The 24,082-nt window shown below is 56.6% G+C and overlaps 1 protein-coding gene across 2 annotated transcripts in view; it reads left to right on the top strand.

The window, feature by feature from the left end:
• gmds (GDP-mannose 4,6-dehydratase) overlaps nucleotides 1-24,082 on the top strand; it is a 100,881-nt gene that overhangs the window by 18,791 nt on the left and 58,008 nt on the right. For both annotated transcript variants that reach the window (XM_084693157.1, XM_084693156.1), the window contains 3 exons: nucleotides 9,531-9,723; nucleotides 10,778-10,882; nucleotides 21,364-21,491. In XM_084693157.1, coding sequence (XP_084549283.1) covers nucleotides 9,531-9,723; nucleotides 10,778-10,882; nucleotides 21,364-21,491 — 426 coding nt within the window. The remainder of the gene's footprint in view (nucleotides 1-9,530; nucleotides 9,724-10,777; nucleotides 10,883-21,363; nucleotides 21,492-24,082) is intronic.

Genomic DNA, 24,082 nt, shown 5'->3' with positions numbered 1-24,082 from the left:
AGAATCCCAAACATCGTACGCTTCTAAATATAAGACGGCGTGAGGGAAGTGATGAAGACGAGTTCGGTGGACAGAAGCGTTCCGCTCAAATGCCTCGTGCGCTCCCGACGTTTTTCCGAACACGGCGAAAACGCCCTCGAATCAACCCTCGGGGCGAGCGATCCGCGTACCTGACCGAGACGAGGAGCTGGCGAGCGACCGGTTGCTTTTGGAAGATTGTCAGCCGTGTGATTGCGGTATGCCGTTGTTTGCCTACAACGTGTAACCGCGCCGTGTGAGCCTGTCACACACACAATGGCAACAGTCACTTGTCACCCTCCCAAGTGTTGACAGCAGCTGTCAGGTGGAGATATGATCTGGGGTGTCTACGTGTGATGGAGATTTCCCTGGAGGACAGTTCGGGATTGTTTGGTTTCTGCCCTGTTTTTTTTCTTCTTTTGTAACTCTTTAAAAGAACTTAAGGCGCGCTTTCGCTGTCGAGGACCGGCTCTCGAAAATCATCTCCTCCTTCGCCAAACTGAACTCCCCCTTATCTGATTGGATGTTTTATATTTGCGTATGCCGTTTGCGGCATACTATTTATATACCTTCGTTGGTCGTTTCCTTTTGGAGATCTATCATTTGTCGAGTGGAGACTCATCGCCATCCCGCTGACTCTGTCGTTCTCTTGATTGGATCGACAAAGACTCCCCTTCACCCCAGAGACGAATAGTCGTGAGTGTTTTGGGGGCGCGTCAGTGTTTACGCCTGTACCACTGAAGACACACCCGAGGCTCGCGTAAACTCCCGATCCGTCGTCTGGGCCGGCCTCCCCTCCGTCCCAGCGAGCGAGGAGAGAGAGAGAGGGGCGTTCGGCACGGGAGTACACAGACGGGAGCGTGTAAAAGGGGGATCGGCCCCGGGATGGCCGGGTTTCACGCGCGAGGCTCGGAGCCGGCGCACCCCCCCCCGGCGAGGCGGCAGGCGGGGCCTCGGCTCCCACGCCGTCCAGGGTAACGGGAGCCGGGGGGGGAGGGGAGTTTGGACGTGGGAGGAAGAGGTGGCGGGGCAGGCCGATTTTCCAGTGGGCCGACGTCTGAGAGTAACGGCAGAGGAGGTCGGCGAGGGAGGGAGGAGCCGGCGGATCTCGGAGGGACGGGAGGTGTGCGCGTGTTCGCGTGCGCAAATATGCGCACGGCCAGGACCCGCTGGCCAATCAGAGGCCGCGGGCTGGGCAGGTTGCCGAGGGATCGTGCGGACGAGGACAGCCAAAGACCGAGGATCTCCTCATGGCTGCTCCCCCTACACACGACATCTACCCTACCAGCCACGGTGGGCCACTCTGACAGCGGTCAGCGGCCATTGCAATCAAGGCCTGGGGAAAAAAGGGGGCATAGAGGGACCATGGAAGGAAGTCAGACGGAGGTTTACTGTGTGGCGGAGGCGGAAGGCTTCTCAAATCCCACCGGAGCACTTCCTGCGCCCCAGACGGGGGCCTGTGATTGGCCCTCTTCAAAGACGAGGGGGCCGGCCCGGCGTTCTGACCCCTCGCCCCGCCGCTCCCCGCCCTGGTGACACGGCCGGGTGGAGTGGGGAACCGCTTGAACCCGGCCGATTGTCTTCGTCCAACGTCTGCGTGTGTGTGTGTGGGGGGAGGGGTGTGTGTGTGGTGTTTTGCCCGGAATTGTTCTCAGAATCCATGGTCCTGTGGCAAGAGAGCAAGAGATGAAGGAGGTCAATGAGCAAACTCTTGTTATCAAAGAGGGAGAGGGAGAGGGAGAGGGAGAGGAAGAAGGAGGGGGAGGGGGAGGGGGAGGGAGAAGGGGTGTTGGGTGAGGAAGGGGCGAAGGAATCGGTGTCTGTCTCCCAGCTATCTGAAGTACAGGCTGTATAATGGAGATGGATGACGAGGATTAAATCGTCATTAAGGCTGAGCCCCTGAAACATGCACTCCCCATTAAACAACCCTTTACAGGCCAATCCCAATAAGGACATGTTCTCATCCCTCCAGCAGAAGATTAATGACAGATATTTACGCAAGCGTATTAAGTCTGTCGTAGGGTGCGGTTTAAACCCCTGCCTGAACACATCGAACCTCGAAACACTGCAGTTCAGATGCCATTGTTCATGACCACGGTATAACCTCACAAGACCATTCCAAGGTGTTTGGGGTGAGGGGGGGTGAGGGGGCGTTGGTGATTGATTCCCCCCATCCCAGAAACACACATACACACACATTCTTCCACAGACTGGACTTGGCTGGAGTTCATACGAAATCACGAGCCTCCAAACTGATTTATGGAGCTGCATCACTACCATAGATATTTCTTAATCCACTTTAATCATTTAGCGACACGGTTTAATAACTCGAGCCATTAAGGCTGTCGGTCGGTCTGGGTGTTGTGTTTGTATTAGTTTACAACATTTTTTTATTCTTCTAAAAATTGTGTTACTCTCTTGAACTATATAATACATAGGCCTACTACTGAACCCAAAGTGAATTTAGCGGTTTAAAAGGGGATGCGGAGGGGGGGTGGAGGGGGGGGGGGGGGGGGTGGGGAGCGGGGGAGCCGTAAAGATAAGAAGGCGTCGAAAAGTTGCCAATTCCTTCCAGATGACAAGAGATTGGGATTTGAGGGCGACTTGCCTCTTTGGGCCTCCCGCTGTCGAGTGACTCGTCAACACACAGCCTCATTAGCGTGAAGACCAACACACACACACACACACACCTGTGCTGCCAAGGTGGCAGCAGAGCCATATGTGTGCAGCGCGCTCCTCCTCACCAAACCCCCTCCCTCCACAGTCTCCATCTTTTGGTTGTGATCCCTCCTGACTGCTGCAGCCATTTGTCAAGACTTAATCCACACACACACACACACAAGCACAGTAAAGATGTCACTTTCATAGTCTCCCAGACACTTCTCACCTACACGGACTCTAAGGGGAGCCACACACACACACACACACACACACACACACACAGATGCTTCCCCAGTCTACCCAGGGTCCTGGGTGGGCTCAGGCAGTAGCAGGGCTGCATGTGGTGGGGGTGGTTGGGGTGGGGAGGGTTGTTTTTGTATGAGCGTGTTGGGTCTGGGCCTGGTTAAGTCTCAGTGCTCCGAGACAGGGACCAGACCAGCCCAAAGTGCAGTGTGTGTGTGATCTTGTGGCTGACGGAACAGTCGTGTGTACCTGCTTTCATATCCAGTCAGTGGCTTTTTGACGTGTGTGTGTGTGTGTGTGTGTGTGTGACGCTGAGACACAGCACCTGCAGGGGCGGTGGCCCTCTTGCCTTCACTTTGATTTGAAACTCATGTAAGCAGTACCCGGGATGTGTGTGTGTGGCTGGTGTGTGTGTGTGTGGCTGGTGTGCGTGTGTGTTAGCTGTGTGTGTGTGCGTGGGGGGGGAGGGGCTGACGGATTGGAAGCAGTAAGTAAGTAAGACTTTATTTATATAGCACATTTCATACAAGAATTGTAGCTCAAGGTGCTTTACATAAAATCAATAAAAACAATAATACAAGTGATAAAAGTACAAATTAAAATAGCAACAATAATATAACTAATAAAAGCAGTTGGGCTGGGGGTCGTACAACCGGGGCATTCATCAACTCAGAGGAGATGGGGGGTGGGGGGGTGGGGAGGTGGGGGGGGGGTGGGGGTGGATGGGGGGGGGGGTGGGGGGGGGGGGTGGATCAGCAGGAGGGGAATGGTACTTCATTTGGGTCTGCGGGGGGTCTGCGGGGGGTCTGGGAGGGCAAGCAGGGGTGTGTGTTTGTTTGTGTGTGTGTGTGGGGGGCTTGTTTGTGTGTTGTTGGTGTGTGTGTGCGTGTATGGGGGGGGTTGTGTGTGTGTGTGTGTGTGTGTGGAGAAGTAGGCTAGTGGCGGTTCATCAGTTCTCACCCCTGCCTCATCAGAGAGGATGCTGGGAGCTGATTAGAGCCAAATGGCCAAACGGCAGCTGGAGAGGATGGACGGGGGGGGGGGAGAGAGGAAGGAGAGAGAGAGGGGGGGAGGTGCGAGGGGGTCCGTTTGCTCTCTGCGGGGGGGGCACTGTGGGAGGGGGGAGGGAGGGGCCACAGGGTCTCTCCGCACCTCTCCAGCTTTGATCTTTGATGTCATGTGCTCCTGCTGTTTGCAGCTGATAGAGAGGGTGAGAACCCTGACCCCTGGGGGGAGGTGGGGGAGGGGTGGCGGGGGGGTGTTGAAGGTGGTTGTGGTGGTGGTGGGGGGCGGGGGCTTACAATGAAAAGACTCAACTTTAAGGTAGAATGCTAGGAATCCTTGATTTCAAGACACGGGATTGAGTCAGACGAAGGTGATGTGATGCTGAACCTCTCCCACACGGTGTGTGTGTGTGTGTGTGCGCGAGTGCGCGCGCACGTATGTGGTGAACCACAGCGAAACAGGTCCTGGAGGTAGTCGGTGTTGACGAAACTTCCCCTGTCTAGCTGTGTGTGTGTGTGTGTGTGTGTGTGTGTGTTTGGTGATTGCTAAACCCATCCCTGGGGGCCTGACCACAGCCCACTGTTATAAGGTCTGTTGCCATGTTTACACGTGTGTTTATGTTTGCGAGGGAGGGGTGATTGATGGCTGCTCAATGTCTGGAGGCAGGAGGGAGTAATTGAGGGGGGAGGGAGGGGAGGGAGGGAGGGGAGGGAGGGAGGGAAGGAAGGGGGTCTCCTCTCTACGCTCGACTTTCCCAGGTATTTCTCCCCGGTCCAGGAGCTGTACATGGTGTTTACCCGGCATGTCACCTGAGAGAGAGAAAAAACAAAAAAGTTAGACTACGTCTAAAAACCCAGACGGCGACCGCGTCCACGCCAGTCTGTCCTGCACGCCTGGCCCGGACCACGCCGCCGCGGGATTGGCCGGGGCATTCCTCGCATTCCCTACAAGTCGTAGCGTCGGGAGGAGTGGAAGGGGGGAGGGAGGGGTGGCAAGTGGGCGGCGAGATCGCCCGCCTGCACATATCGATACCTGTCACACAGGTGCGCCAGAAGGGAGAGAGGGAGAGGGAGGGAGGGGAGGCACAGGGACTTTCCAGACTCCAGACATAAATCCTGTGTTTGACAGGCGATCACCAGCTCTCAGGTCTAACCTGCCCTAACAGACACTCTCTCAACACACAAAAACTCCTGCACACGTGCACCATCCTTCCATGCCTCCCCCCCCCCTCTCCTAACCCAAGTGTGTGACACCTTATTTCTTTATTGGCATAGCTCCAATGGCTACAGAATGCACCGACGTTTGAAAAAAAAAGGCACAAGGCGGTCCAGAAACAACCTGTGGGGGGGGGGGAGGTGGGGATGGAGGGCCGTGGGTGGAGGGCCGTGGGTGGAGGCAATTCTCGGCTTCTCATGCCGAGTCTGACGACATGGATATTGATGACTTTCAACGAGTTTTGTTTTGCGATGAGTTACGATGTAATTGGCTGCGGTTTCTCTCTCTCTCTCTCTCTCTCTCTCTCTCTCTCTCTCTCTCTCTCTCTCTCTCTCTCTCTCTCTCTCTCTCTCTCTCTCTCTCTCTCTCTCTCTCTCTCTCTCTCTCTCTCTCTCTCTCTCTCTCTCTCTCTCTCTCTCTCTCTCTCTCTCTCTCTCTCTCTCTCTCTCTGTGTCTCTCTCTCTCTCTCTGTCTTTTCTTTCGGTCTCTCTTCCCCGAGGACACTTTAGCAACCGCTTGATTTGACTGTAGGGACATCGATCTATCCATCAAGCGTCTGCTGGCCTCCAAACTGCTGCGTTGGCACTTTTGCGCCCCAATCGCAGTCAGGCAGGTGGGTTGGGTTGTTTCTTTCCTGGGGGTTTCAGTGGTACTTCCACAGTGGTACTGTACCTGTAACACACACACGGTACACATGCACATACTCTAATATACGTATCGTTCACAGAAGAAAACATACAGTCACATGACAAGGCGAAGACCGTTACTGAGACACAACTGTCACTTATTGTCATGTCACTCTACCACAGCTGAGTGTGGAAGGGACTCCCTGGCGTGTGAGTGTGTGTGTGTGTGTGTGTGTGCACATTGTTCCATTACCGTGACGACACACTGTTTTGTGGCGTTGTGGTGGAAATGCGTACGCTGGCAGGAGTTCAGCTCTTGATAACTGACTGCTTTAGATACCAGGTGTTTACCGACTGTTTTAGATACCTGGTCTTCACTGACTGCTTTAGATACCTTAATGTTTGCTGACTGCTTTAGATACCTGGTCTTTCCTGACTGCTTTAGATACCTTGGTGTTTACCGACTGTTTTAGATACCTTGATTTTTACTGACTGTTTTAGATACCTGGTCTTTACTGACTGTTTTACATACCTTGATGTTTGCTGACTGTTTGAGGTACCTGGTGTTTACAGACGGTTTGAAATACCTTGTGTATCCTCTCTGCTCCTGCCTAGGAAAGGGATGTTGCCCAGGTTGTTATTGTTGTCAGTATATTAGAAGCACTTTTGGTTCCCAGTGATTCCAACAAATAACGTTTTTTTGCGTTTTTTTTTTTCTTTTTCCCTTCCTCATTTCAAGTTTCAACATGGCTCTGTGAAATCATCAATCCTCCCCTCGCCTCCGTCTCTTCATCGCTTTCTCTTTTTCGTTCTCTCTTACTCTGCGGTTTGAGTGTACTGTCTCTAAGAATGACACGTTGGCACGACGTGGGGAAAATGAAGGTTGTGTTTTTCTAGAGTGTGTTGCGCGTGCGCACGTGTGTACCAACAAGCGTGAGATCATTTGAACAAGACGGAACGGGAGCCGGTTCTCCTTGAGTTTCGGCGAACTATAGTAAAAGGAGAGCGAGACCTGCAGGGCTCTCGAGAACGTCGACAGAATTGGGGAGGAGGAAGGTGGGGAGGAGGATGATGATGGTGACGATGATGGCGATTGTGATGATGCAATCTTGGGAGAGAACAGTCTTTGATCCTTCGTTATCTTGGAGTCGCATCTCATCCCACCACCTGACTGTAGTAGACTACAGCTTTATTCATCCGTAAGTCATGTCCCACTTCTGTCAGACCCATAGCCTAGACCACATGGGGATAAGGGTTGCCAGGTTTGGGCTAACCCCCCCCCCCCCCTCCCCTCTTCTCCCGAGAGGGGAATCTCTGTTTGTTTTCCCCCCTTGTTAACACATTACTGCCTTGGTTTCATCTATTTCAGATGTAATTGACTGCTCTCTTTCTCTCTCTCTTCACTGAGAACACCTTTTAGTGGTCGTTTCAGTTGGTTGATGGTGGTTGGGATGGGCAATGACAGTCATGGCATCAGCCGGTACAACAAACCATGTTCGGAATCTAGTTTATGGCTTTCTTTATAATCCACTCTCCTCCTATCAACACACAGGGTCTCCCTTTCCTTAGTCTCTCTCCTTGTCTCTCTTTCCTGGCATCTCTCTTTCCTGGCCTCTCTCTCCCTCTCTGGGGGCTCTGGGTGGCAGGTCAGTGTTCAAAGAGGACAGGGCACGGAGGCTACTGTGTGTGTGTGTGTGTGTGTGACCTCCTGTTTGATCCTGGGTCATTGTTCCATATGTGGAAAGGAAAATGGAACAATACCTCAGACCAACAGTGTGTGTGTGTGTGTGTGTGTGTGTGTGTGTGTGTACACGTACTGTATATGCGTACAGTATGCCGTTCCCGTTTCGGCCCCTGGAGCTCAAAGGTACCCGTCACGCAGGAAGCGCACTCTGACCCCGATATGATTTCCTTGTCGCCTCTGTGTCACCGCACTCGATCGAGTGCAACCGTACGCCCGTGTCCGTTTCACGGGGCCGACGGGAGGAAAGGCACCCCAAACGAAGAGGGTTTCAAATGTCACCCACGAGCGTCGAGCCCCACGAGGCCCAGAGACCCCCCCCCCCCCCCCCCCCTCCCTCCCCCCTTGTTCGGGACGTTTTTGAAGCGGATCGTTTCTTTTCCAGGGACCGGAATATTTGCCGGGCGGCGGATTGCCCCGCCCCCCCCACCCCCCCCCCCCCCCCCCCCCACCGACGCTGACAGAGCTTGGCTGAGTTCCCGGAGCAAAACAATATATACCAGGACTGGACTGGGGGGGGGGGGGGGGGGGTCCACCAGAGACACTCACACACACACACACACAGAAACGTCTGGCGTCAGCCGCGACACACAGTGACAGAGAATGGAGGCATTAAGGCAATTTGTTTGATTTAAGTTGTCAAGGAGTACTAGCCCTTGCCCTTCTCAGTTGGGTTAGATACCCCAATCTGTGTGTGTGTGTGTGTGCGTGTGTGAGAGAGAGTGAGAGAGACAGAGAGAGCATTCCTACTGCAGACTTCTTCTGTGAACCCTCCCAAAAATGGGCGGGCTCTCACACACACACACACACACACACACAGGGTAGGCCAGAATAGGGGTCTCTGGAAAGGAGGTAGCAGCAACACGCAGTTAACTTAAGATCTGGTTTAGGTCTGGGAGGGTCTGGGTGGGGGGGCCAGGTGTCTCTCTCTCTCTCTCTCTCTCTCTCTCTCTCTCTCTCTCTCTCTCTCTTTCTCTTTGTCTCTCTCTCTCTTTCTCTCTTTCTTTCTTTCTTTCTTTCTCTCTCGCCGGCTGGCAGGACCTTGTTTCACTCAAGCCCCCCCCCCTTGACAGCTCAGCGGGGCAAAGCACTGCTCGAGCTGTGTGTTCGAGCAGAGAATGGAAGGCGTGGGTGGGTGTGTGTGCGTGTTTCGGAGAGGGCCGTGTGTCGGACGCTCATGAAAAACGTCAAATAAAAACCCGAGCCGAACGTCGGAGGTGATTAGCCTGAGCTCCGGAGAGTCCGAGCGCGGGATCGAATGTGATCAAAACGCGCGCGCAGTTATACCCACATATGTATGCACACACACACACACACGTGTGAGCGTGTATGAGTGTGCGTCAGCGTGTTGTACATACATATGTGTATACTTCTGTGTGTGTGTGGAATAGAGGCTCACTGTTCTCCAGTTCCAGGTTCAAATAAGGGTTCTTTCCACCCCGGGTCCCCGCCGTGTGTGGAAGCCGCACACCGCGACCGCGACCGGGCCCCTCTGTTTCGGGGGTTCGCACCTGATCACGGGGCCGGAGCTGGCCTGGTCACTCGGAGGAAGAGAGAGGGGTGGCGAGGGTGGGGGGGGGGAGGAGATGGGAAATGGTAGAGAGAGAGAGAGAGAGAGAAACGGCGAATGTGATCGCGCCGTGCGACTTATAGGAGCAAGGACGGGCATCTCGGGGGGGGGGGGGGGGTCCTGGGTTTTGAAAAACGCGTTTCATAATCGATTGTGAGGGGCTTTTTCGAAATACTACACTGCCACTGCCCCCCCCCCCGCCCCCCCCACCCCTCCTCCGTCTTCCCTTCTCTCCGTCAGTAACCCCCCCCACGCATTGGCACGTGCCGTCTTCGAACAAGAACCCGGAATCCCATACCGGGAACAAACGTTAACGTGAAACACCTTCGAACAAGACGCGAACAACATTTCTCTGTTTCTCCCTCCCACCCCAAAAATAACGATTTTTCTCTCTCTCTCGTTCTCCTCGCTTCCCTTCTCTCCCTCCCTCCCTCCCTCGCTCGTCCGGAAGATCTCGTTCGACCTGGCCGAGTACACAGCCAACGTGGACGGCGTGGGCACCCTGCGCCTCCTGGACGCCATCAAGACGTGCGGCCTGACCCGCACCGTGCGCTTCTACCAGGCGTCCACCAGTGAGCTGTACGGCAAGGTCCAGGAGATCCCCCAGAAGGAGACCACGCCCTTCTACCCCCGCTCCCCCTACGGTTAGCTGGCACACACACACATACACACATACATGCGCTTGCACGGTGAGTCGTTGACAAACGCTCACACACAAACACACGGGTGCACACACACCAGATGAGTGACACGCGATCACACGCACACACACACGCGCGCACACCAAGTAGACATCCCATGTCTGGCATTCTCTTCAAAGCCTTGTGTTTGTGTGTAGGCAGACATGAGTGTGTGTGAGTGAACAGAGAAGGCTTTGCTCGTAGGGCAAAGAGAGCGTTCTCTACACACACCCTCGGGCTCAACGTCTGACTGAAAGCTGGAGCGGGGGTCTCCCTTAAACAAAGACACCTTTATATCCACAGCACACAGCACTCTGTTTTCGACACACACACACACACACACACGCGCGTGCACTGATACACGCGTGTGCTTGCTGGAGATTGGGTGCCGTGTTCGACGCTGTCTAAATGTCCTCGCTGACTTGTCTGTCAGCATTCGATCGGACAGCTCGGAGAGAGGCCCGTGTACCATAATGACGAGCAGGGCTAACTCCGCCTCTCGTTCGGAGGCGGCGCTACCAAGGGTCACCTCCCCCGCCTGGGCCCTGACCCCCGCGCTCGCCCCCACAGGCACCTCCCCTCTCCGCGCCTCCTCAGAGGAGGGAGGGATGGGATGAGAGGGGCGCGAGGGATGAGGAGAGGGGAGAGAGGAAAGGGGGGGGGGGGGGGGGAGAGGAGGAGAGGGAAGGAGAGAGGGGAGGGAGGGTGGAAGGGAGAGGAGGATGGTGAGAGAGACCGGGGGGGGGGGGGCGGGGGGCGGGGGCGGGGGCGGGGGAGATTTGACAGTTATGCGCCTGCTTCGCGTCACTCGTCGTTAACCTACAGTGAATGTCCTCACCAGAGAAACATGATCCCCCGGGCCTTTTGTGCTCCGACATGACGGGTCCGCTCGACAAGTCGTTTCTCAACTCCTGTGTCCTTTCTCTGTTTTGCCCACTCTCCTCCTCCTCTCTTTCCCTCATTCTCTCTCTCTCTCTCTCTCTCTCTCTTTCCCCTTCCTTTTCCGTCTCCGTCTCAGGTGCGGCGAAGCTTTACGCCTACTGGATCGTCGTCAACTTCCGGGAGGCGTACGACATGTTTGCCGTGAACGGGATCCTCTTCAACCACGAGAGTCCCAGGAGAGGTGGGGGACCTCACACACACACACACACACACACACACACACACACCCTCTCACCCACGCTCCTCCTCACCCACGCACCCTCTCACCCTAACCCTCACCCCCCCCCCCCCCCTCCCGCTTGTACCAGGGTTTCGCGGTTTCATTTTTAATATGAGTCCTGAGCCCATAGACCCGAGAGGGGGTGGGGTGGGGGTGGGGGGGTCACCAGCGCTGGTTTAACCCCATTTGCACGCCACCGCCACCCCCCTAAACCACATGACTTCACCCAGGTCAGCTTTTCAGGTGTTTATGATTGATCCCCTTAATGAAGGGCCCCTGGGCCTGACCCCAGCCCGGGGCCAGGGTGGGGGGGGGGGGGGGGGGGTCACCCCTGCGTAAAGCCTCCTGGTTTAGCAGGGAGACGGTGGGGCGGGGAGGAGGGGGGGGGGCGGCGGTAGGTGCGGGAACAGCTCGGTAGGACCAGGCCCTGGCTTCGACCCCCCTTCGGCAGAGCAGGTCTCTCCCAGGAAAAAACGTCGGTTCGTGGGGGGGGGGAGAACCGAGACAAAGGGATGGAGGGAGAGAGAGACTGACTGGACTGGTTGACGAGGCGGAGAGGGAGGAGTGACGGTTGGATGGAGGGATGGAGAGGAGGAGGGGGGGGGGGGGGGGTGGTCGACTGAGCGAGGCAGACGGAGTGATCCCCTGACCCTGTGAAATTGTGAAATTCGAGGAGTCCGTCTTCTTTTCTTCGCCCAAGTCTGTCCATATTAGGACAAAGCTGAGTTCCCAGTCACTCACTCACTCTCACTCACTCACTACCCCCCCCACCACACCCCACACACTTATTTTCGACAACATGCGTTTCAGCCAGTTTTCTACTGACAACCTTTCTTAGCGTCTTTCTTTCTTTCTCTCTATCATTCTCTCCTGTCTTGGTCTCTCTAGCTCTCTCATACTATTCTCCCTCTAGCTCTCTCCCCCTGTCTCTCTCTCTCTCTCTCTCTCTCCTCCCTCTCTCATCTCTCTCCCCCCCTCTCTCTCTGTCTCCCCCCCCCTCTATCTCTCTCTCTGTCTCTCTCTCTCTCTCTATCTCCCCCCCTCTCTCCCTCTCTCTCTCTCTCTCTCTCTCCCCCCCTGTCTCTCTCTGCCTCTGCAGTGGCTCTCCTCATAGCAGAGTTACGGCTGTTGTCTCTCGTAAAGCACGGCGGCTCCGTCTGATGTGGCCAAGCGGCCCGTCGCTGACTTGCTCAACACAGGGTGGCGCTTCAGTCAGCCTGGCCTGCCGCATGTTTACCCAGGCCCCTGGGTCTCGCTCCGCCCCCGCCCCTAAACCAGGGGGGGTGTTGGCCGTCCCCGCCATCACCTTCAGGAGGGCGCGAGGGTGGGTGTGTGTGTGTGTGTGTGTGTCCATACACAGGATGTGTGCGTGTTTGAGCGAGTTTTAAATAACGTCACCTCGGTGAATACTCTCGATCCACATAGAAAAGAAGCGAAGAGTGTGGAAACTTAGAGAACTGAAGAGAGGATCCCGGAATCATAACTAGACCTTTGCCACAGTGCTCTCACGAGCGTTTGGGTGTGTGTGTGTGTGAGAAAAGGGCTCATTATTTCCCTGTGTGCTGTCCTCCCATTCCTGTACCTTGGGGTAATTAGTTGTCCATGTGGGTGTAAGTGGATGACGTGAGGTTTTTTTGGTGATTGCATACACCTTCCTCTCCCCAACCGCCCACACCCAGGAAACTGTGGTGTTGACTTCTCACAGTGCCACACTGACTGTGTACGTGCGGCACCGGTGGTTTTCCGGAATTGACCGGAATCGAGCGTCGTCCTTCCTGGCCTCCGCCACGTCGGACCACAACGACGACCGAGGCTCCGCTTGCTGGGAAGGGTTGGGCTTTGGCAGACGTCCTCCTTCCTGCCTCTCTAGCGTGGTCACCACTGTGAACAAAGAGCTGTGTCTCCCTAATCGGCTTTTAGGATGAGTTAATCCCAGCTGGAACGTTCTGTCGGATTCTCTTACCGCTCTCGTAAACACGCAAGCGCTCTCCACCAATAAACGGGGGATTCCTATCGTTCTACGGCGAAAGTTACAGCTGAGGAGGGGAAAATAACTGTGTGGAAATCCACCGTGAAGCCAAGCAAACAGTCGCCTCGTATCTCCTGGCTAGTTCACACCGCGGCGAGGCTCTGTGCGGGCTAGCTTAGCCGTTAGCCATAACAAACATCGCCTCCGTCGATACGGCTAGGGGGATTAGCATCGTCTACGCGCTAAATGGGCTCCACATTTCCCTGAAACGCGAGACGCCTCATCGCAAGGCACACTAATCGGCTCTCTTCTGCACCGAATTAAGAGCCGGGGCCCTTTTGGAGCGGTCTACCTGTGTGACCGGCTAACAGCCTGGCCACAGTAGCATCTTCCCTGTGCCAGTTTCAATGAGATTGTCCACCTCCATCTTCAAATGGGACCACAGTAACAGTGCTGGCCTGCACAGATGCCGCGCTTCTGTGTGTGTGTTATCCCCCCCCCCCCCCCCCCCACGGTAATACCCTGGTTTATTATGGGAAACCCCCTTCCTCTGAGAACTCTCTCAGTGGTTCGCGCTCCACAGTATAGAATAATATACCGCCGGGACCAGCGAGCCAATCGCATCGCATTTTGGGGAGGTTCAGATGCCGTCGCCAAAATCGACTGGACCCTCGCAAATATACACGCGCTGCCCCGCACTGGTCGGTGCTACGGTTTCATTTATCCAGGATGAGGCGGGATGTTTCTGAAGTGTGGGGTCCGTGTAAGTGGATATGCGAGCGAGTATCCGGGTGGTTATTTTGACACGATAGCTACCGGGAGTCCGATGGAGTCGAGGTGTTGTTTTGTGTCGTTTATTTGTCTTTCTTCGCCCCCCTGCGTTCTCGCCCGCGCGGTCGCCATCCCGACGTGGATGCCGTTCGAATTCCTTTCCTCCGTCCCGTTGTCCTGTATGATCCGGGTGAACGCGGATTTTCCGGGTGTCGCTCCCGCCCCCCACCTCACCTGATCCGACGAGGCCCCTCCCTCCCCCTGAGGCGGAGCTGGCTCGCCGTGATGTCACCCCCCCCCCCCCCCCCCCCGCCCGCCACTCAGGTGCGGCGTCACTCAACGCCGGTTCCGCCTGCGCACCTGTGTTTGTGTTCTCCGGGGTTGCCATGGTCACTAAGAAGGCTGACTGACAGAGGCGATGCTTTTAGCTGCGCTAATGACACCGGGGCTGATGGCACCTGTAACCCCCCCCCCCCCCTTCTCCCCCCAACCTCAGCGGTGTCGGAGCCAAACGCGACTTTGACCCTGGGGTGATGTCAGAGGCATGGAGGTGGAGGAGGGGGTGGTTGATTGGCACTGGACTGGGAGGAGGGCTTACATATCCTGATACCCCAGCCAGAGACACACAATCTTGGCAAATCAGAGAGAGAGACAGAGAGAGATAGAGAGACAGAGAGAGATAGAGAGACAGAGAGAGATAGAGAGACAGAGAGAGACAGAGAGAGAGAGAGACAGCGAGAGACAGAGAGAGACAGAGAGAGACAGAGAGAGAGAGAGACAGAGAGAGAGATAGAGAGACAGAGAGAGACAGAGAGAGACAGAGAGAGACAGAGAGAGACAGAGAGAGACAGAGAGAGAGAGACAGAGAGAGAGAGAGAGAGAGAGAGAGAGAGAGAGAGAGAGAGAGAGAGAGAGAGAGAGAGAGAGAGAGAGAGAGAGACAGAGAGAGACAGAGAGAGACAGAGAGAGAGAGAGAGAGACAGAGAGACACAGAGAGAGACAGAGAGAGACAGAGAGAGACAGAGAGAGACAGAGAGAGACAGAGAGAGACAGAGAGAGACAGAGAGAGACAGAGAGAGAGAGAGACAGAGAGAGAGACAGAGAGACAGAGAGAGAGAGAAAGACAGAGAGAGACAGAGAGAGAGAGAGAGAGAGACAGAGAGAGAGAGAGAGAGAGACAGAGAGAGACAGAGAGAGACAGAGAGAGAGAGAGAGAGACAGAGAGAGACAGAGAATCTTGGAGTAACAACACATTGTGTCATCCCCTCCTCGCCCCGTCGTTCGGGCTGTGTTTCACCATCGTCGGCGTTAGGTCTCCAAAGCAGCGTGCATCATCCACTCCCACGGAGGATTTCTCACTCCGCACCCTCGCCGGTCTTTCTCCACACGTCCACAAGGCCAGTCTCTCTCTCTCGCTCTCGCTCTCGCTCTCTCTCTCTCTTGTCCCATTGCTTCACACCCGAGAAGACAGGAGTGCCCATCTCCACCTCCCCCCCCTTCCCGTCGTTCGTTTTCTTTCCTTCTTTCTTTCCCTCCTTCCTTCTCCCTCTTTCTGGCTCCCGCGTTTGCTCTCCTTCTCTCTTCACCCCGCGTGTGTCCCCTCCCCTCCCCCCCCCCCCCCCCCCCCCACACACTCACACACGAGAGACGAGCGGGACAGACGAACCCTCCCTGGGATCCGACCCAACTGTGTCCTCCGCGGGATCGTATCCCTCCAAACCCCCCCCCGCGCGGCGGTGCTCGTAGCAGTGCTCGTGGTCATGACTCAGTGTGGATATCGAGGGTCGGAGGAGGAGAGGTGCAGACTGCTCGGTGACACGAGTGTGTCCCGCGTTAGCTGGCCAAGCGCTCCTGCAGACCTTTCGGGGGAGCGTTGGGTCAGTCCAAATCCCTATCTATAGGAGGGGGGGGGGGATCTAGGCTTGTTTGGGGTGTGGGGGTGGGGGGAGGTGATAATACACGCAGGGACGTTTCTCACCTGGAATCTACCACAAAGCCTCCCCTGCCCCCGGGCCCTTGACAGAAAAGGATTATGGGATTTGCAGTTCTGGGTGAATTCCAGAACAGGTGCGTAACCTTTTTCTGTTGATGAAACTCGAGGATTTCCATGACCACTTTAAAGCATTCAAAGTCCAAAAGCGGCATTTACTTCTAAAACATTCTCCCCCCCCCCCCCCCCTCCCCCATCACTGAAATTGTAACTAGCCTAGATGGCTAGTTTAAACAGGTCCAAGGAGAGTTAGCACCCGTATCACATAGCTTGCATCAGTTTGCCTTTGTGTCGTCACGATTTGGGTGTCACTGAACAAGTTGCTCATCAGTAACACACCAATACATTGTGCAACACACTTCCTGCCCTGTATCCCACACTGCTGAGTGGTCCAAAAAACCACACACACACACACACACACATAAAGCACCATATTTGCGTGTGACTCAGAGTCATTGAGGTCGTTGTGAGTCTAAAAGGCAGGGCCGTCATGGCGGATGAAGGCAGACGTCATAAGTCATCTTCCCGCAGCCGAACGGCAGAGTTACAGCAGCCCGCGGACCCCGAGTCACTCGGCTGAGGCAGGGCAAGAACGATTCAAGATTCAAGACCAACTTTATTGTCCCACAAAGTGGGAACAACGGGCTTGGACTTTCACCCACGATGTCGCCGTCAAAGAACAAATGTGTACCACGGGGGGGGGGTCGAAATGGACAGCAAAGGCTCCTGAAGTACAAAAGGCTCCCCCAAAAATAAAAGCAAACATCTGCTCCAGCACCCTTTAATAGAAGCAGAAATTCTCCTTTTCCCTCGCCGGGCTTGGTCTTTCCCATTCTGACACGACTTCAACGTCTTGCTGACACGGCGACAAGTTCACGTTTAAATCTATGAAATGTATTAAATCTGCGACCCCTTCTCCCCGATGACAGTGGCTGATACTTAACATGTAGAACAAGGGACGGCTCAGTAACAATCCGATTGGCTCGCCCCAGGCCAGCCTGTCTGAAAATAGACTGAGCGTCGACGGTGTGTTGCTCCCCCACAACCTACCACGACATCAGTCGGACTAGTTTGGCCTTTGGGCTGCACGGAGAGACATGCGTTGCTGCTTTAACACAGCTCCCCTCCCCCCCCCCCCCCCCCAAGGCCAGCCTAGACCCGCTGGCACTAACCGCCCAGACATGCCCCGGCTGTGCCCGCTTCCACGAGCCCTTCTCACCGGCCAAGAGGGCCACGCGGGTAAGGGGTGAGGGGGTCTCTGAGAGAGACCCAGAGAGAGGACAAAGTACCTCCAAAAACTACCCCCCCCCCCCACACACACACACAGACACTCACCTCCCCCCCCCTCTCTCCCCCCCCCCACACACACACAGACACTCACCTCCCCCCCCCTCTCTCCCTCCCCCCCCCCACACACACACAGACACTCACCTCCCCCCCCCTCTCTCCCTCCCCCCCCCCACACACACACAGACACTCACCTCCCCCCCCCCCCTCTCTCCCTCCCCCCCCACACACACACAGACACTCACCTCCCCCCCCCCTCTCCCCCTCCCCCCCCCACACACACACAGACACTCACCTCCCCCCCCCCCTCTCTCCCTCCCCCCACACACACACAGACACTCACCTCCCCCCCCCCTCTCTCCCTCCCCCCCCCACACACACACAGACACTCACCTCCCCCCCCCCTCTCTCCCTCCCCCCCCACACACACACAAACACTCACCTCCCCCCCCCTCTCCCTCCCCCCCCCACACACACACAGACACTCACCTCCCCCCCCCCTCTCTCCCTCCCCCCCCACACACACACAGACACTCTCACCTCCCCCCCCCCTCTCTCCCTCCCCCCCCACACACACACAGACACTCACCTCCCCCCCCCCCTCTCTCCTTCCCCCCCCCCACACACACACAGACACTCACCTCCCCTCCCCTCTCCCTCCCCCTCCCCCCTCTCTCCCTCCCCCCCCCACACACACACAGACACTCACCTCCCCCCCCTCTCTCCCTCCCCCCCTCCCTCCTCCCTCCCCCCCCACACACACACAGACACTCACCTCCCCCCCCCCTCTCTCCCTCCCCCCCCACACACACACAGACACTCACCTCCCCCCCCCCCTCTCTCCCTCCCCCCCCCCACACACACACAGACACTCACCTCTCCCCCCCCCACCCCCCACTCCCCCCCCCCCAGAGGTGCGAACTCAGCCCGTGTGCTCCGTGTTTCCTGTTCTCTCCCTGGCCAAAGACATGAAATGGAACAGGAAAAGAAAAAAGACGAACGGGCCGAGTTTGAGTGAGGAGAAAGAGAGAGAGAAGGAAAGAGAGAGAGAGATGGGAAAGAGAGAGAGAGAGAAGGGGAGCGAGTGTGAGTGAGAGTGGCGGGGGGGGGAAAGAGATGGAAGGGGGAGACAGAAAGGGAGAGAGGGAGGGGAAACAAAAAGAGAGAAGGGGGAGAGAGAGAGAGAGAGAGAGAGAGAGAGAGGGGGGAGGGCAGAGAGACTTTGGCATGGGTTTTGCTGTCTGCTCGGTTTTCACGGCCTGTGGTTTTATTGGACTTTCCGCGGGGCGGCGGGGCGAGGTTAAACGGCCACCGCCCCCCCCCCCCCCTCCCAACCCCAGCCCCCCCCCCCCCCCTCCCCCAGGCTCCCCCGCCCCTCCTCCCGCTTGTCCTGCGGCGCTCCTGCCAGTAAAAAGGAAACACATTAACACCAGGCGCGGCAACAGAGCGCTCTTTGTGCGCGGCCCGGGCCCTGGGAGTCCATTAGGCCTTGCCCACTGCTCCGCCGAGCAATTAGTGCTGGCCCGGGACCGCCCCCTCCCCCCCCCCCCCCCCTTCAAACAGAGGCGTGAGCTTTACTGGGCGACCACAGGTGCGCTCGGAGGGGGAAATAAGGCCCAGTTTACGAGCGGTGTGGGAGGGGGGGGGGGAGCTTGGGTATCCCTGTGTTTTTGTAAGAGACACTCGTTTGTGCGCGTGCGCGTCTGCAGTTTTGACAACTCGTATTTAGCCTGTTCGTTCTGGGCTCCGATGGGATTTCAGAGCCCCTCGTCATCCGTTAGGCCCTTCTGGGTTTCGGTGGCGATGCCGGTTCAAGCCGGTGTACTTCGTTGTGGGATTTCGTTATCGTGGAGTCGTTTTGCGTCGCGCTCTCTCTCTCTCGGTCTCTCTCTTTTTCCTGCGTTCGCTCGCTCGTTTGTGCGTTCTCGTGTTGAACGAGTGACAGCTCGCTGTAAAGCAACTTGTCCTTTCAGACGTCATAAAGACTTTACTGTAACTGACTATTATATGATCTATTTTCTAAACACACAGACACACACACACACCCCCCACACACACACACAAGAGATGAAGACAGTCCCACATTTGTAATAGGCAGTTGAAGGACGAGTCGTTAAAAGGAGGCGGAGATGATTGTTGCCAGTGTTAACAACCTGACAGTCTGGAGAGCGCCCCAGGGGTTGATGGGATTGCTTACGGTCGGAGCGGCTCTGACACCAGAGGGACTTTCCAAGTCCCGTTTATCTCTGCTCACTGGGCCCACGCTATTTCAAAATGAATATGTCAGTGCCATTAATTCATCCTTCTCCCGGCGGTAATAGACAGTTTCTGTGATGGAGCGGAATGGCCTGAACTGTTCTAGTTCTTAGGCAGTCACCTGGGACAGCCAGCAAACGGTTTAGCCTAAACGCAGTACCTCAGCTCGCCCCCGACTTCAGTTGAAGTTGGCCCGACCCAATTATCGTCGCGGCGTTGCACGCACGCAAACCAAACGGGCCTTAACTCCCCCGTCGTACGTTTTCTCTCGGTATCCAGACCCTCCCGTACGAAGTGGTTACTACAAATTTGGGTGCGTTCGCGTGATTGGGTTCAGGGGATTTTCCCGTGGCTAAATCCAGGCTCTGCTACTTGTCAAAGCCCGACAATGCTGCACAGAGACAGCCACGGCGAGCTTAGCGCTCTGAGGAAAAAAAGAGGCTGCGCCGAAGTTGAAGCTGACGGAGTTAAATGTGGGCCGTAACTTCATCTCTCGGGGGGGAAAGGCCGGTTGGGAGAGGCCCGCGTCGGACTAACGTTGTTGCCGAGAATTGCCTCGTGACGTTGAGGGTCGCCCATGCATCCCTAATTGTGTATCGCACGACGTAAACGTCACAAAATGACGTTTTTTTTTACGAGAATTGGAGGGGGGGGGTGGGGGGATATGCTTCTTCTATCTGTTTGTCATGAAACAGGGGTTGACAGGAATTGTGAGGGGCACTGCTGTGCGGAGGTCTGCAGCAGTAAGCGGGCTTACCTCTCTAACTGTAATAAAATGTTTCACTTCAGACCGGCGCGTTATTAGATGTGACACCCTAATATTCGGTGTTGATATCCATCTTTATAAGGCCGTGTTTGGATTGGCTGAGCCCGAGCGGTTCCACCATGGGGCTCCGGGTTCTCGGCTGCGTCTGCGCTCCGTGGTGAGGAGAGGAGAAACACAACACGGGGCCACCGTGTTCCGCCAGAAACCCCAAGACCTCCCTCTCTCTCTCTCTCTCTCTCTCTCTCTCTCTCTCTCTCTCTCTCTCTCTCTCTCTCTCTCTCTCTCTCTCTCTCCCTGTCTCCCTCTCTCTCTCTCTCTCTCTCTCTCTCTCTCTCTTTCTCTCTCTTTCTCTCTCTCTCTCTCTCTCTCTCTCTCTCTCTCTCTCTCTCCCTGTCTCCCTCTCTCTCTCTCTCTCTCTCTCTCTCTCTCTCTCTCTCCCTCTCTCTCTCTCTCTCTCTCTCTCTCTCTCTCTCTCTCTCTCCCTGTCTCCCTCTTTCTCTCTCTCTCTCTCTCTTTCTCTCTCTCTCTCTCTCTCTCTCTCTCTCTCTCTCTCTCTCTCTCTCTCTCTCTCTCTCTCTCCCTGTCTCCCTCTCTTTCTTTCTGCCTCTCTCTCCCTCTTTCTTTCTGCCTCCATCTCTCGCTTTCCAACCCCCCCCCTCTCTCTCTCTCACTCTCTCCCTCCCTCTCTCCACATCTGGCGGCACAGAGAGAGCCACCGTTAGGAGAGGCCGTGTTCCCCCCCCCCTCCCCCCCCCAGATATGATCTCCGGCGTTTGCCGGGTCCTAATCGAGGAGTACCAGGCCCTCTGGTCTGGCAGGACCAGCCCCACCCACTGCAGGGGCTCCAGGAGGGGGCTCACCGCTCCAGCCGCGTCAGGGTGGTCCCGCCCGCTCCTGACCACCGCACAGCAGAGGGGGGGCCGCGCCATTCCTGTCGACTCCTGTTTCACGACAAACAGATAGAAGCGTTCGCGTTTTCCCCGCATTCTATTATTTGATTTTTTTTACGTCGTACACAATTCCGGATACTTATTTGTTTTGTTTTTATTTTATTCCTTTGAGCGTTTTCAGTGGGACTTCCGCGTTGATAGACCTGACAGTCGAAGATTTGGTTTGGCGCCGCGCCCAGAGTTAATATCGAAATGGTGAATTACGGAGGAAAACGAGCAGAGGGCCGAGAGAGGGCCGACTCGGAATGAATGTAGCGAGTGTAACGCCAGGCGCTAACGAATCCCGTTGACTGCCCGCCGTTGTCCCGGCTACCGGTCTTTCTGTGGCGGCCCGGGGGGATGGGGGCGGGGGAGTCGGTCGTCTGGGTGACAGCGTGGCAATTCACAGGCCATATTACCACCTTGGGGCCTTGACTCCGCTAATAACTACCCCTGTGTGTGTGTGCTATCCAGGGGCCAACTTTGTGACGCGCAAGATCAGTCGCTCGGTGGCGAAGATTCACCTGGGGCAGCTGGAGAGCTTCAGCCTGGGCAACCTTGACTCCAAGAGAGACTGGGGCCACGCCAGAGACTATGTGGAGGTAAGACGCGCACGCACACAGAAACGTCCTCCGGCGCTGGATCCACACGACCACCCCCCCCCCCCTCCCACGTCTCTTGTGGGGGGGAATGGTGGTGCATGGTGGGGGCGGTGTTTTCCCAGATCGTTGGAGGGGCCGAAATATGTGATCAGCGTGAGGCCTCTTGTGATAGCATGCCAAAAGAGAAACAGAGAGGAGGAGGAGAGAGAGAGAGGGAGAGAGGGAGAGAGGGAGAGAGGAAGCTGTGCGTGTGGGAGGGAGAAGGGGGGGGGGAGCAAAGACAGCGCTCCAGTTTCCCACCAGTCACCCATGTCCTCGACCCCCCCCCCCCCCCTCCCCCCCCTCATCCCAGAAGCGGCAGAAGAAACAGAGTTGTGGGGGGGGGGAACGCCGGGACCTGGGGAGGGACGACAGCGATCCAAGTGTTTGTGTTCACGCAGCCGTGCCAGCGAGCGGCGACGGTCTGGCCAGATGAAACAAGCGGGCGGGCAGGGGGGGAGGGGGGGGGGGGGGGGGAGGGGGAGGGGCGTGTGCGCGGGTGTTTTTATGTGTGCGCGTGCGTGTGGGGAGCCACCGAGATGAAAGGCTCGGCACCGCGGAGTTCTGATGTCGGGCCTTGTTATTGTTACGAGGCGGAGTGGGAGGGGGGAGAAGGGGGGGGGGGGGCAGTTTCACTGGAACTCTGGCGCGGTTCTCCGGGTAACGGCAGGCGGTGTCGACGTGGCGCTTTTTTCTCGCGCCGGCGAGGCGTCGGCCGGAGGAGGGGGGGGGGGGCAGTCGTCCTCCTGTTCGACCCCGATTCCCGTATCCCGTGCGCTAGACTGGTCTTTGTCCTCCTGGTAAACCACCTTCATGCCACCTTCGTGCAGTCTGTGTGAAAAGGTGTTCCTCCTCTGGTAGAATGACGCTCCTCAGGGGCCCGGGGGAACGTCCCAAACACAACCCCACAACGAGAGACCGAGGCTTTTCAACGACTCGCAATAAGAGATATTGTCGGTTTCTGTTCGCCGTCGTCGTCGTTATTGGTTAGGGGCCGGGTGATTGACTGAGTGAGTGCCAGCCAGTCGGTCGGCTAGGCTGTCTGGGGGTTGGAGGTGGGGACTAGCTGTGTGTGTGTGTGTGTGTGTGTGTGTGTGGGTCTCCGCCTGTCGGGGGGAGCCCCCCCGGACTTGAGATGCTCCAGGTTTCCTGTGGGAACGCCCGGCATGTTCCGGGCGCCTGGTGAATCACGGGCTTTTTCTCTGGCCGCCCGTCTCGTGTTTCGGATTGAGGCGGATTTGCGGGAAGTCAAACAGAAGCTGTGATGCTGAGGAGGGAGGGCGGGCGGGGGAAACAGACGTGCGTTTGTGGGACGTGTGCATGATGCCGAAGGGATTCATCACTGGCTGAAAGTGTGCCCCACCCCTGCTACCCCCACCCCACCTCTCTCTCTCTCTCTCTGTCTCTCTCTCTCTCATTCTCCCTTTCTCTCAGTCCCACGGACAGAACCGAAAAAGGACGTGATGTAGTCATTTGTCAGCATTGCGTTACCATGGCAAAGACAAACAGCATGCCATGAGGAGACCAGACCATGTGTCTGCCACAAGTCTACAACACCCCTCCCTCCCTCCCTCCCTCCCTCCCTCCCTCCCTCCCTCCCTCCCTCCCTCCCTCCCTCCCTCCCTCCCTCCCTCCCTCCCTCCCTCCCTCCCTCCCTCCCTCCCTCTCTCTCTCGCTCTCTTTCTCTCCAACGGGTACCCTCTCTCTCTCTCCCTCCCTCCCTACCCCCCCCCTCCCCCCTTGCTTCTAGAACAGGGAAATTGCCCTAATTGTCTGTAGATCTATTCAGGGTGGCAGGAGGGGCCGTGTTGTTTGTCGGCGCTAACGACGTCTGAAGGCGTGCGGTTGGGCGTGGGCTTGCCAGGGCCTATCGGGTGTCTCACCCAGACTGCCCTCGCTCGGAATGGAGACGTTTATATCATTATGGGATGGAACCTTGACTGGGCGCTTTTTTTTGTGCCGCAGAGAAGCGGCCCAAACGCCGAATCTGAAGCCCTTTCGAGCCGATCACGTCTAATCCTCTTTTCGTATGTAATCTCATTTTGGATCTGTTGAAGCGACAAAGACAGCGGCGGGTGTTTTATCGTTTGGTTCCGTCGCCGCTTCGAAAAGTGTCGCGCGCCGGTATTTTTGGGGGCTCCAGTTTGACGCGTGCCGGTACACGCACGCACACGGGGCAGGAACGCACACAAACGCACGCGGAAATCGCGGCATGTCTCGACCAGGTCAGGGAAGAGGACGGGGCCGTCGGCCATCTTCAATCACTGGCCCTAGTGAGTTGGCACACAGCTTACGGTATCCTCCAGCTGTTTGAACAACGAGCCTCCCTCCCTCTTAACCCCCTTCCCCCTCCCCTCCGCCCTCTCCACCCCCCCCCCCCCTCCCCCTGGCAACAGGGAGAGCCATTTCCTGTGCGTAGAACATTCTGGCCTGGGTTGGCCCTCTCCCTTGGGCTCTGTCCTGCTTCGCTGCCTCCACAGAATGTGTCTCACTGTGTGTGTGTGTGTGTGTGTGCGCGCGCGTCTCATTCCCGACCTCCGTCCTGTCCAAGC

The sequence above is a fragment of the Hypomesus nipponensis genome, chromosome 26, assembly GCF_054491055.1.
Source record: "Hypomesus nipponensis isolate SF chromosome 26, ASM5449105v1, whole genome shotgun sequence".
NCBI classification, from domain to species: domain Eukaryota; kingdom Metazoa; phylum Chordata; class Actinopteri; order Osmeriformes; family Osmeridae; genus Hypomesus; species Hypomesus nipponensis.
This window is presented reverse-complemented; position numbering and strand designations above follow the sequence as displayed.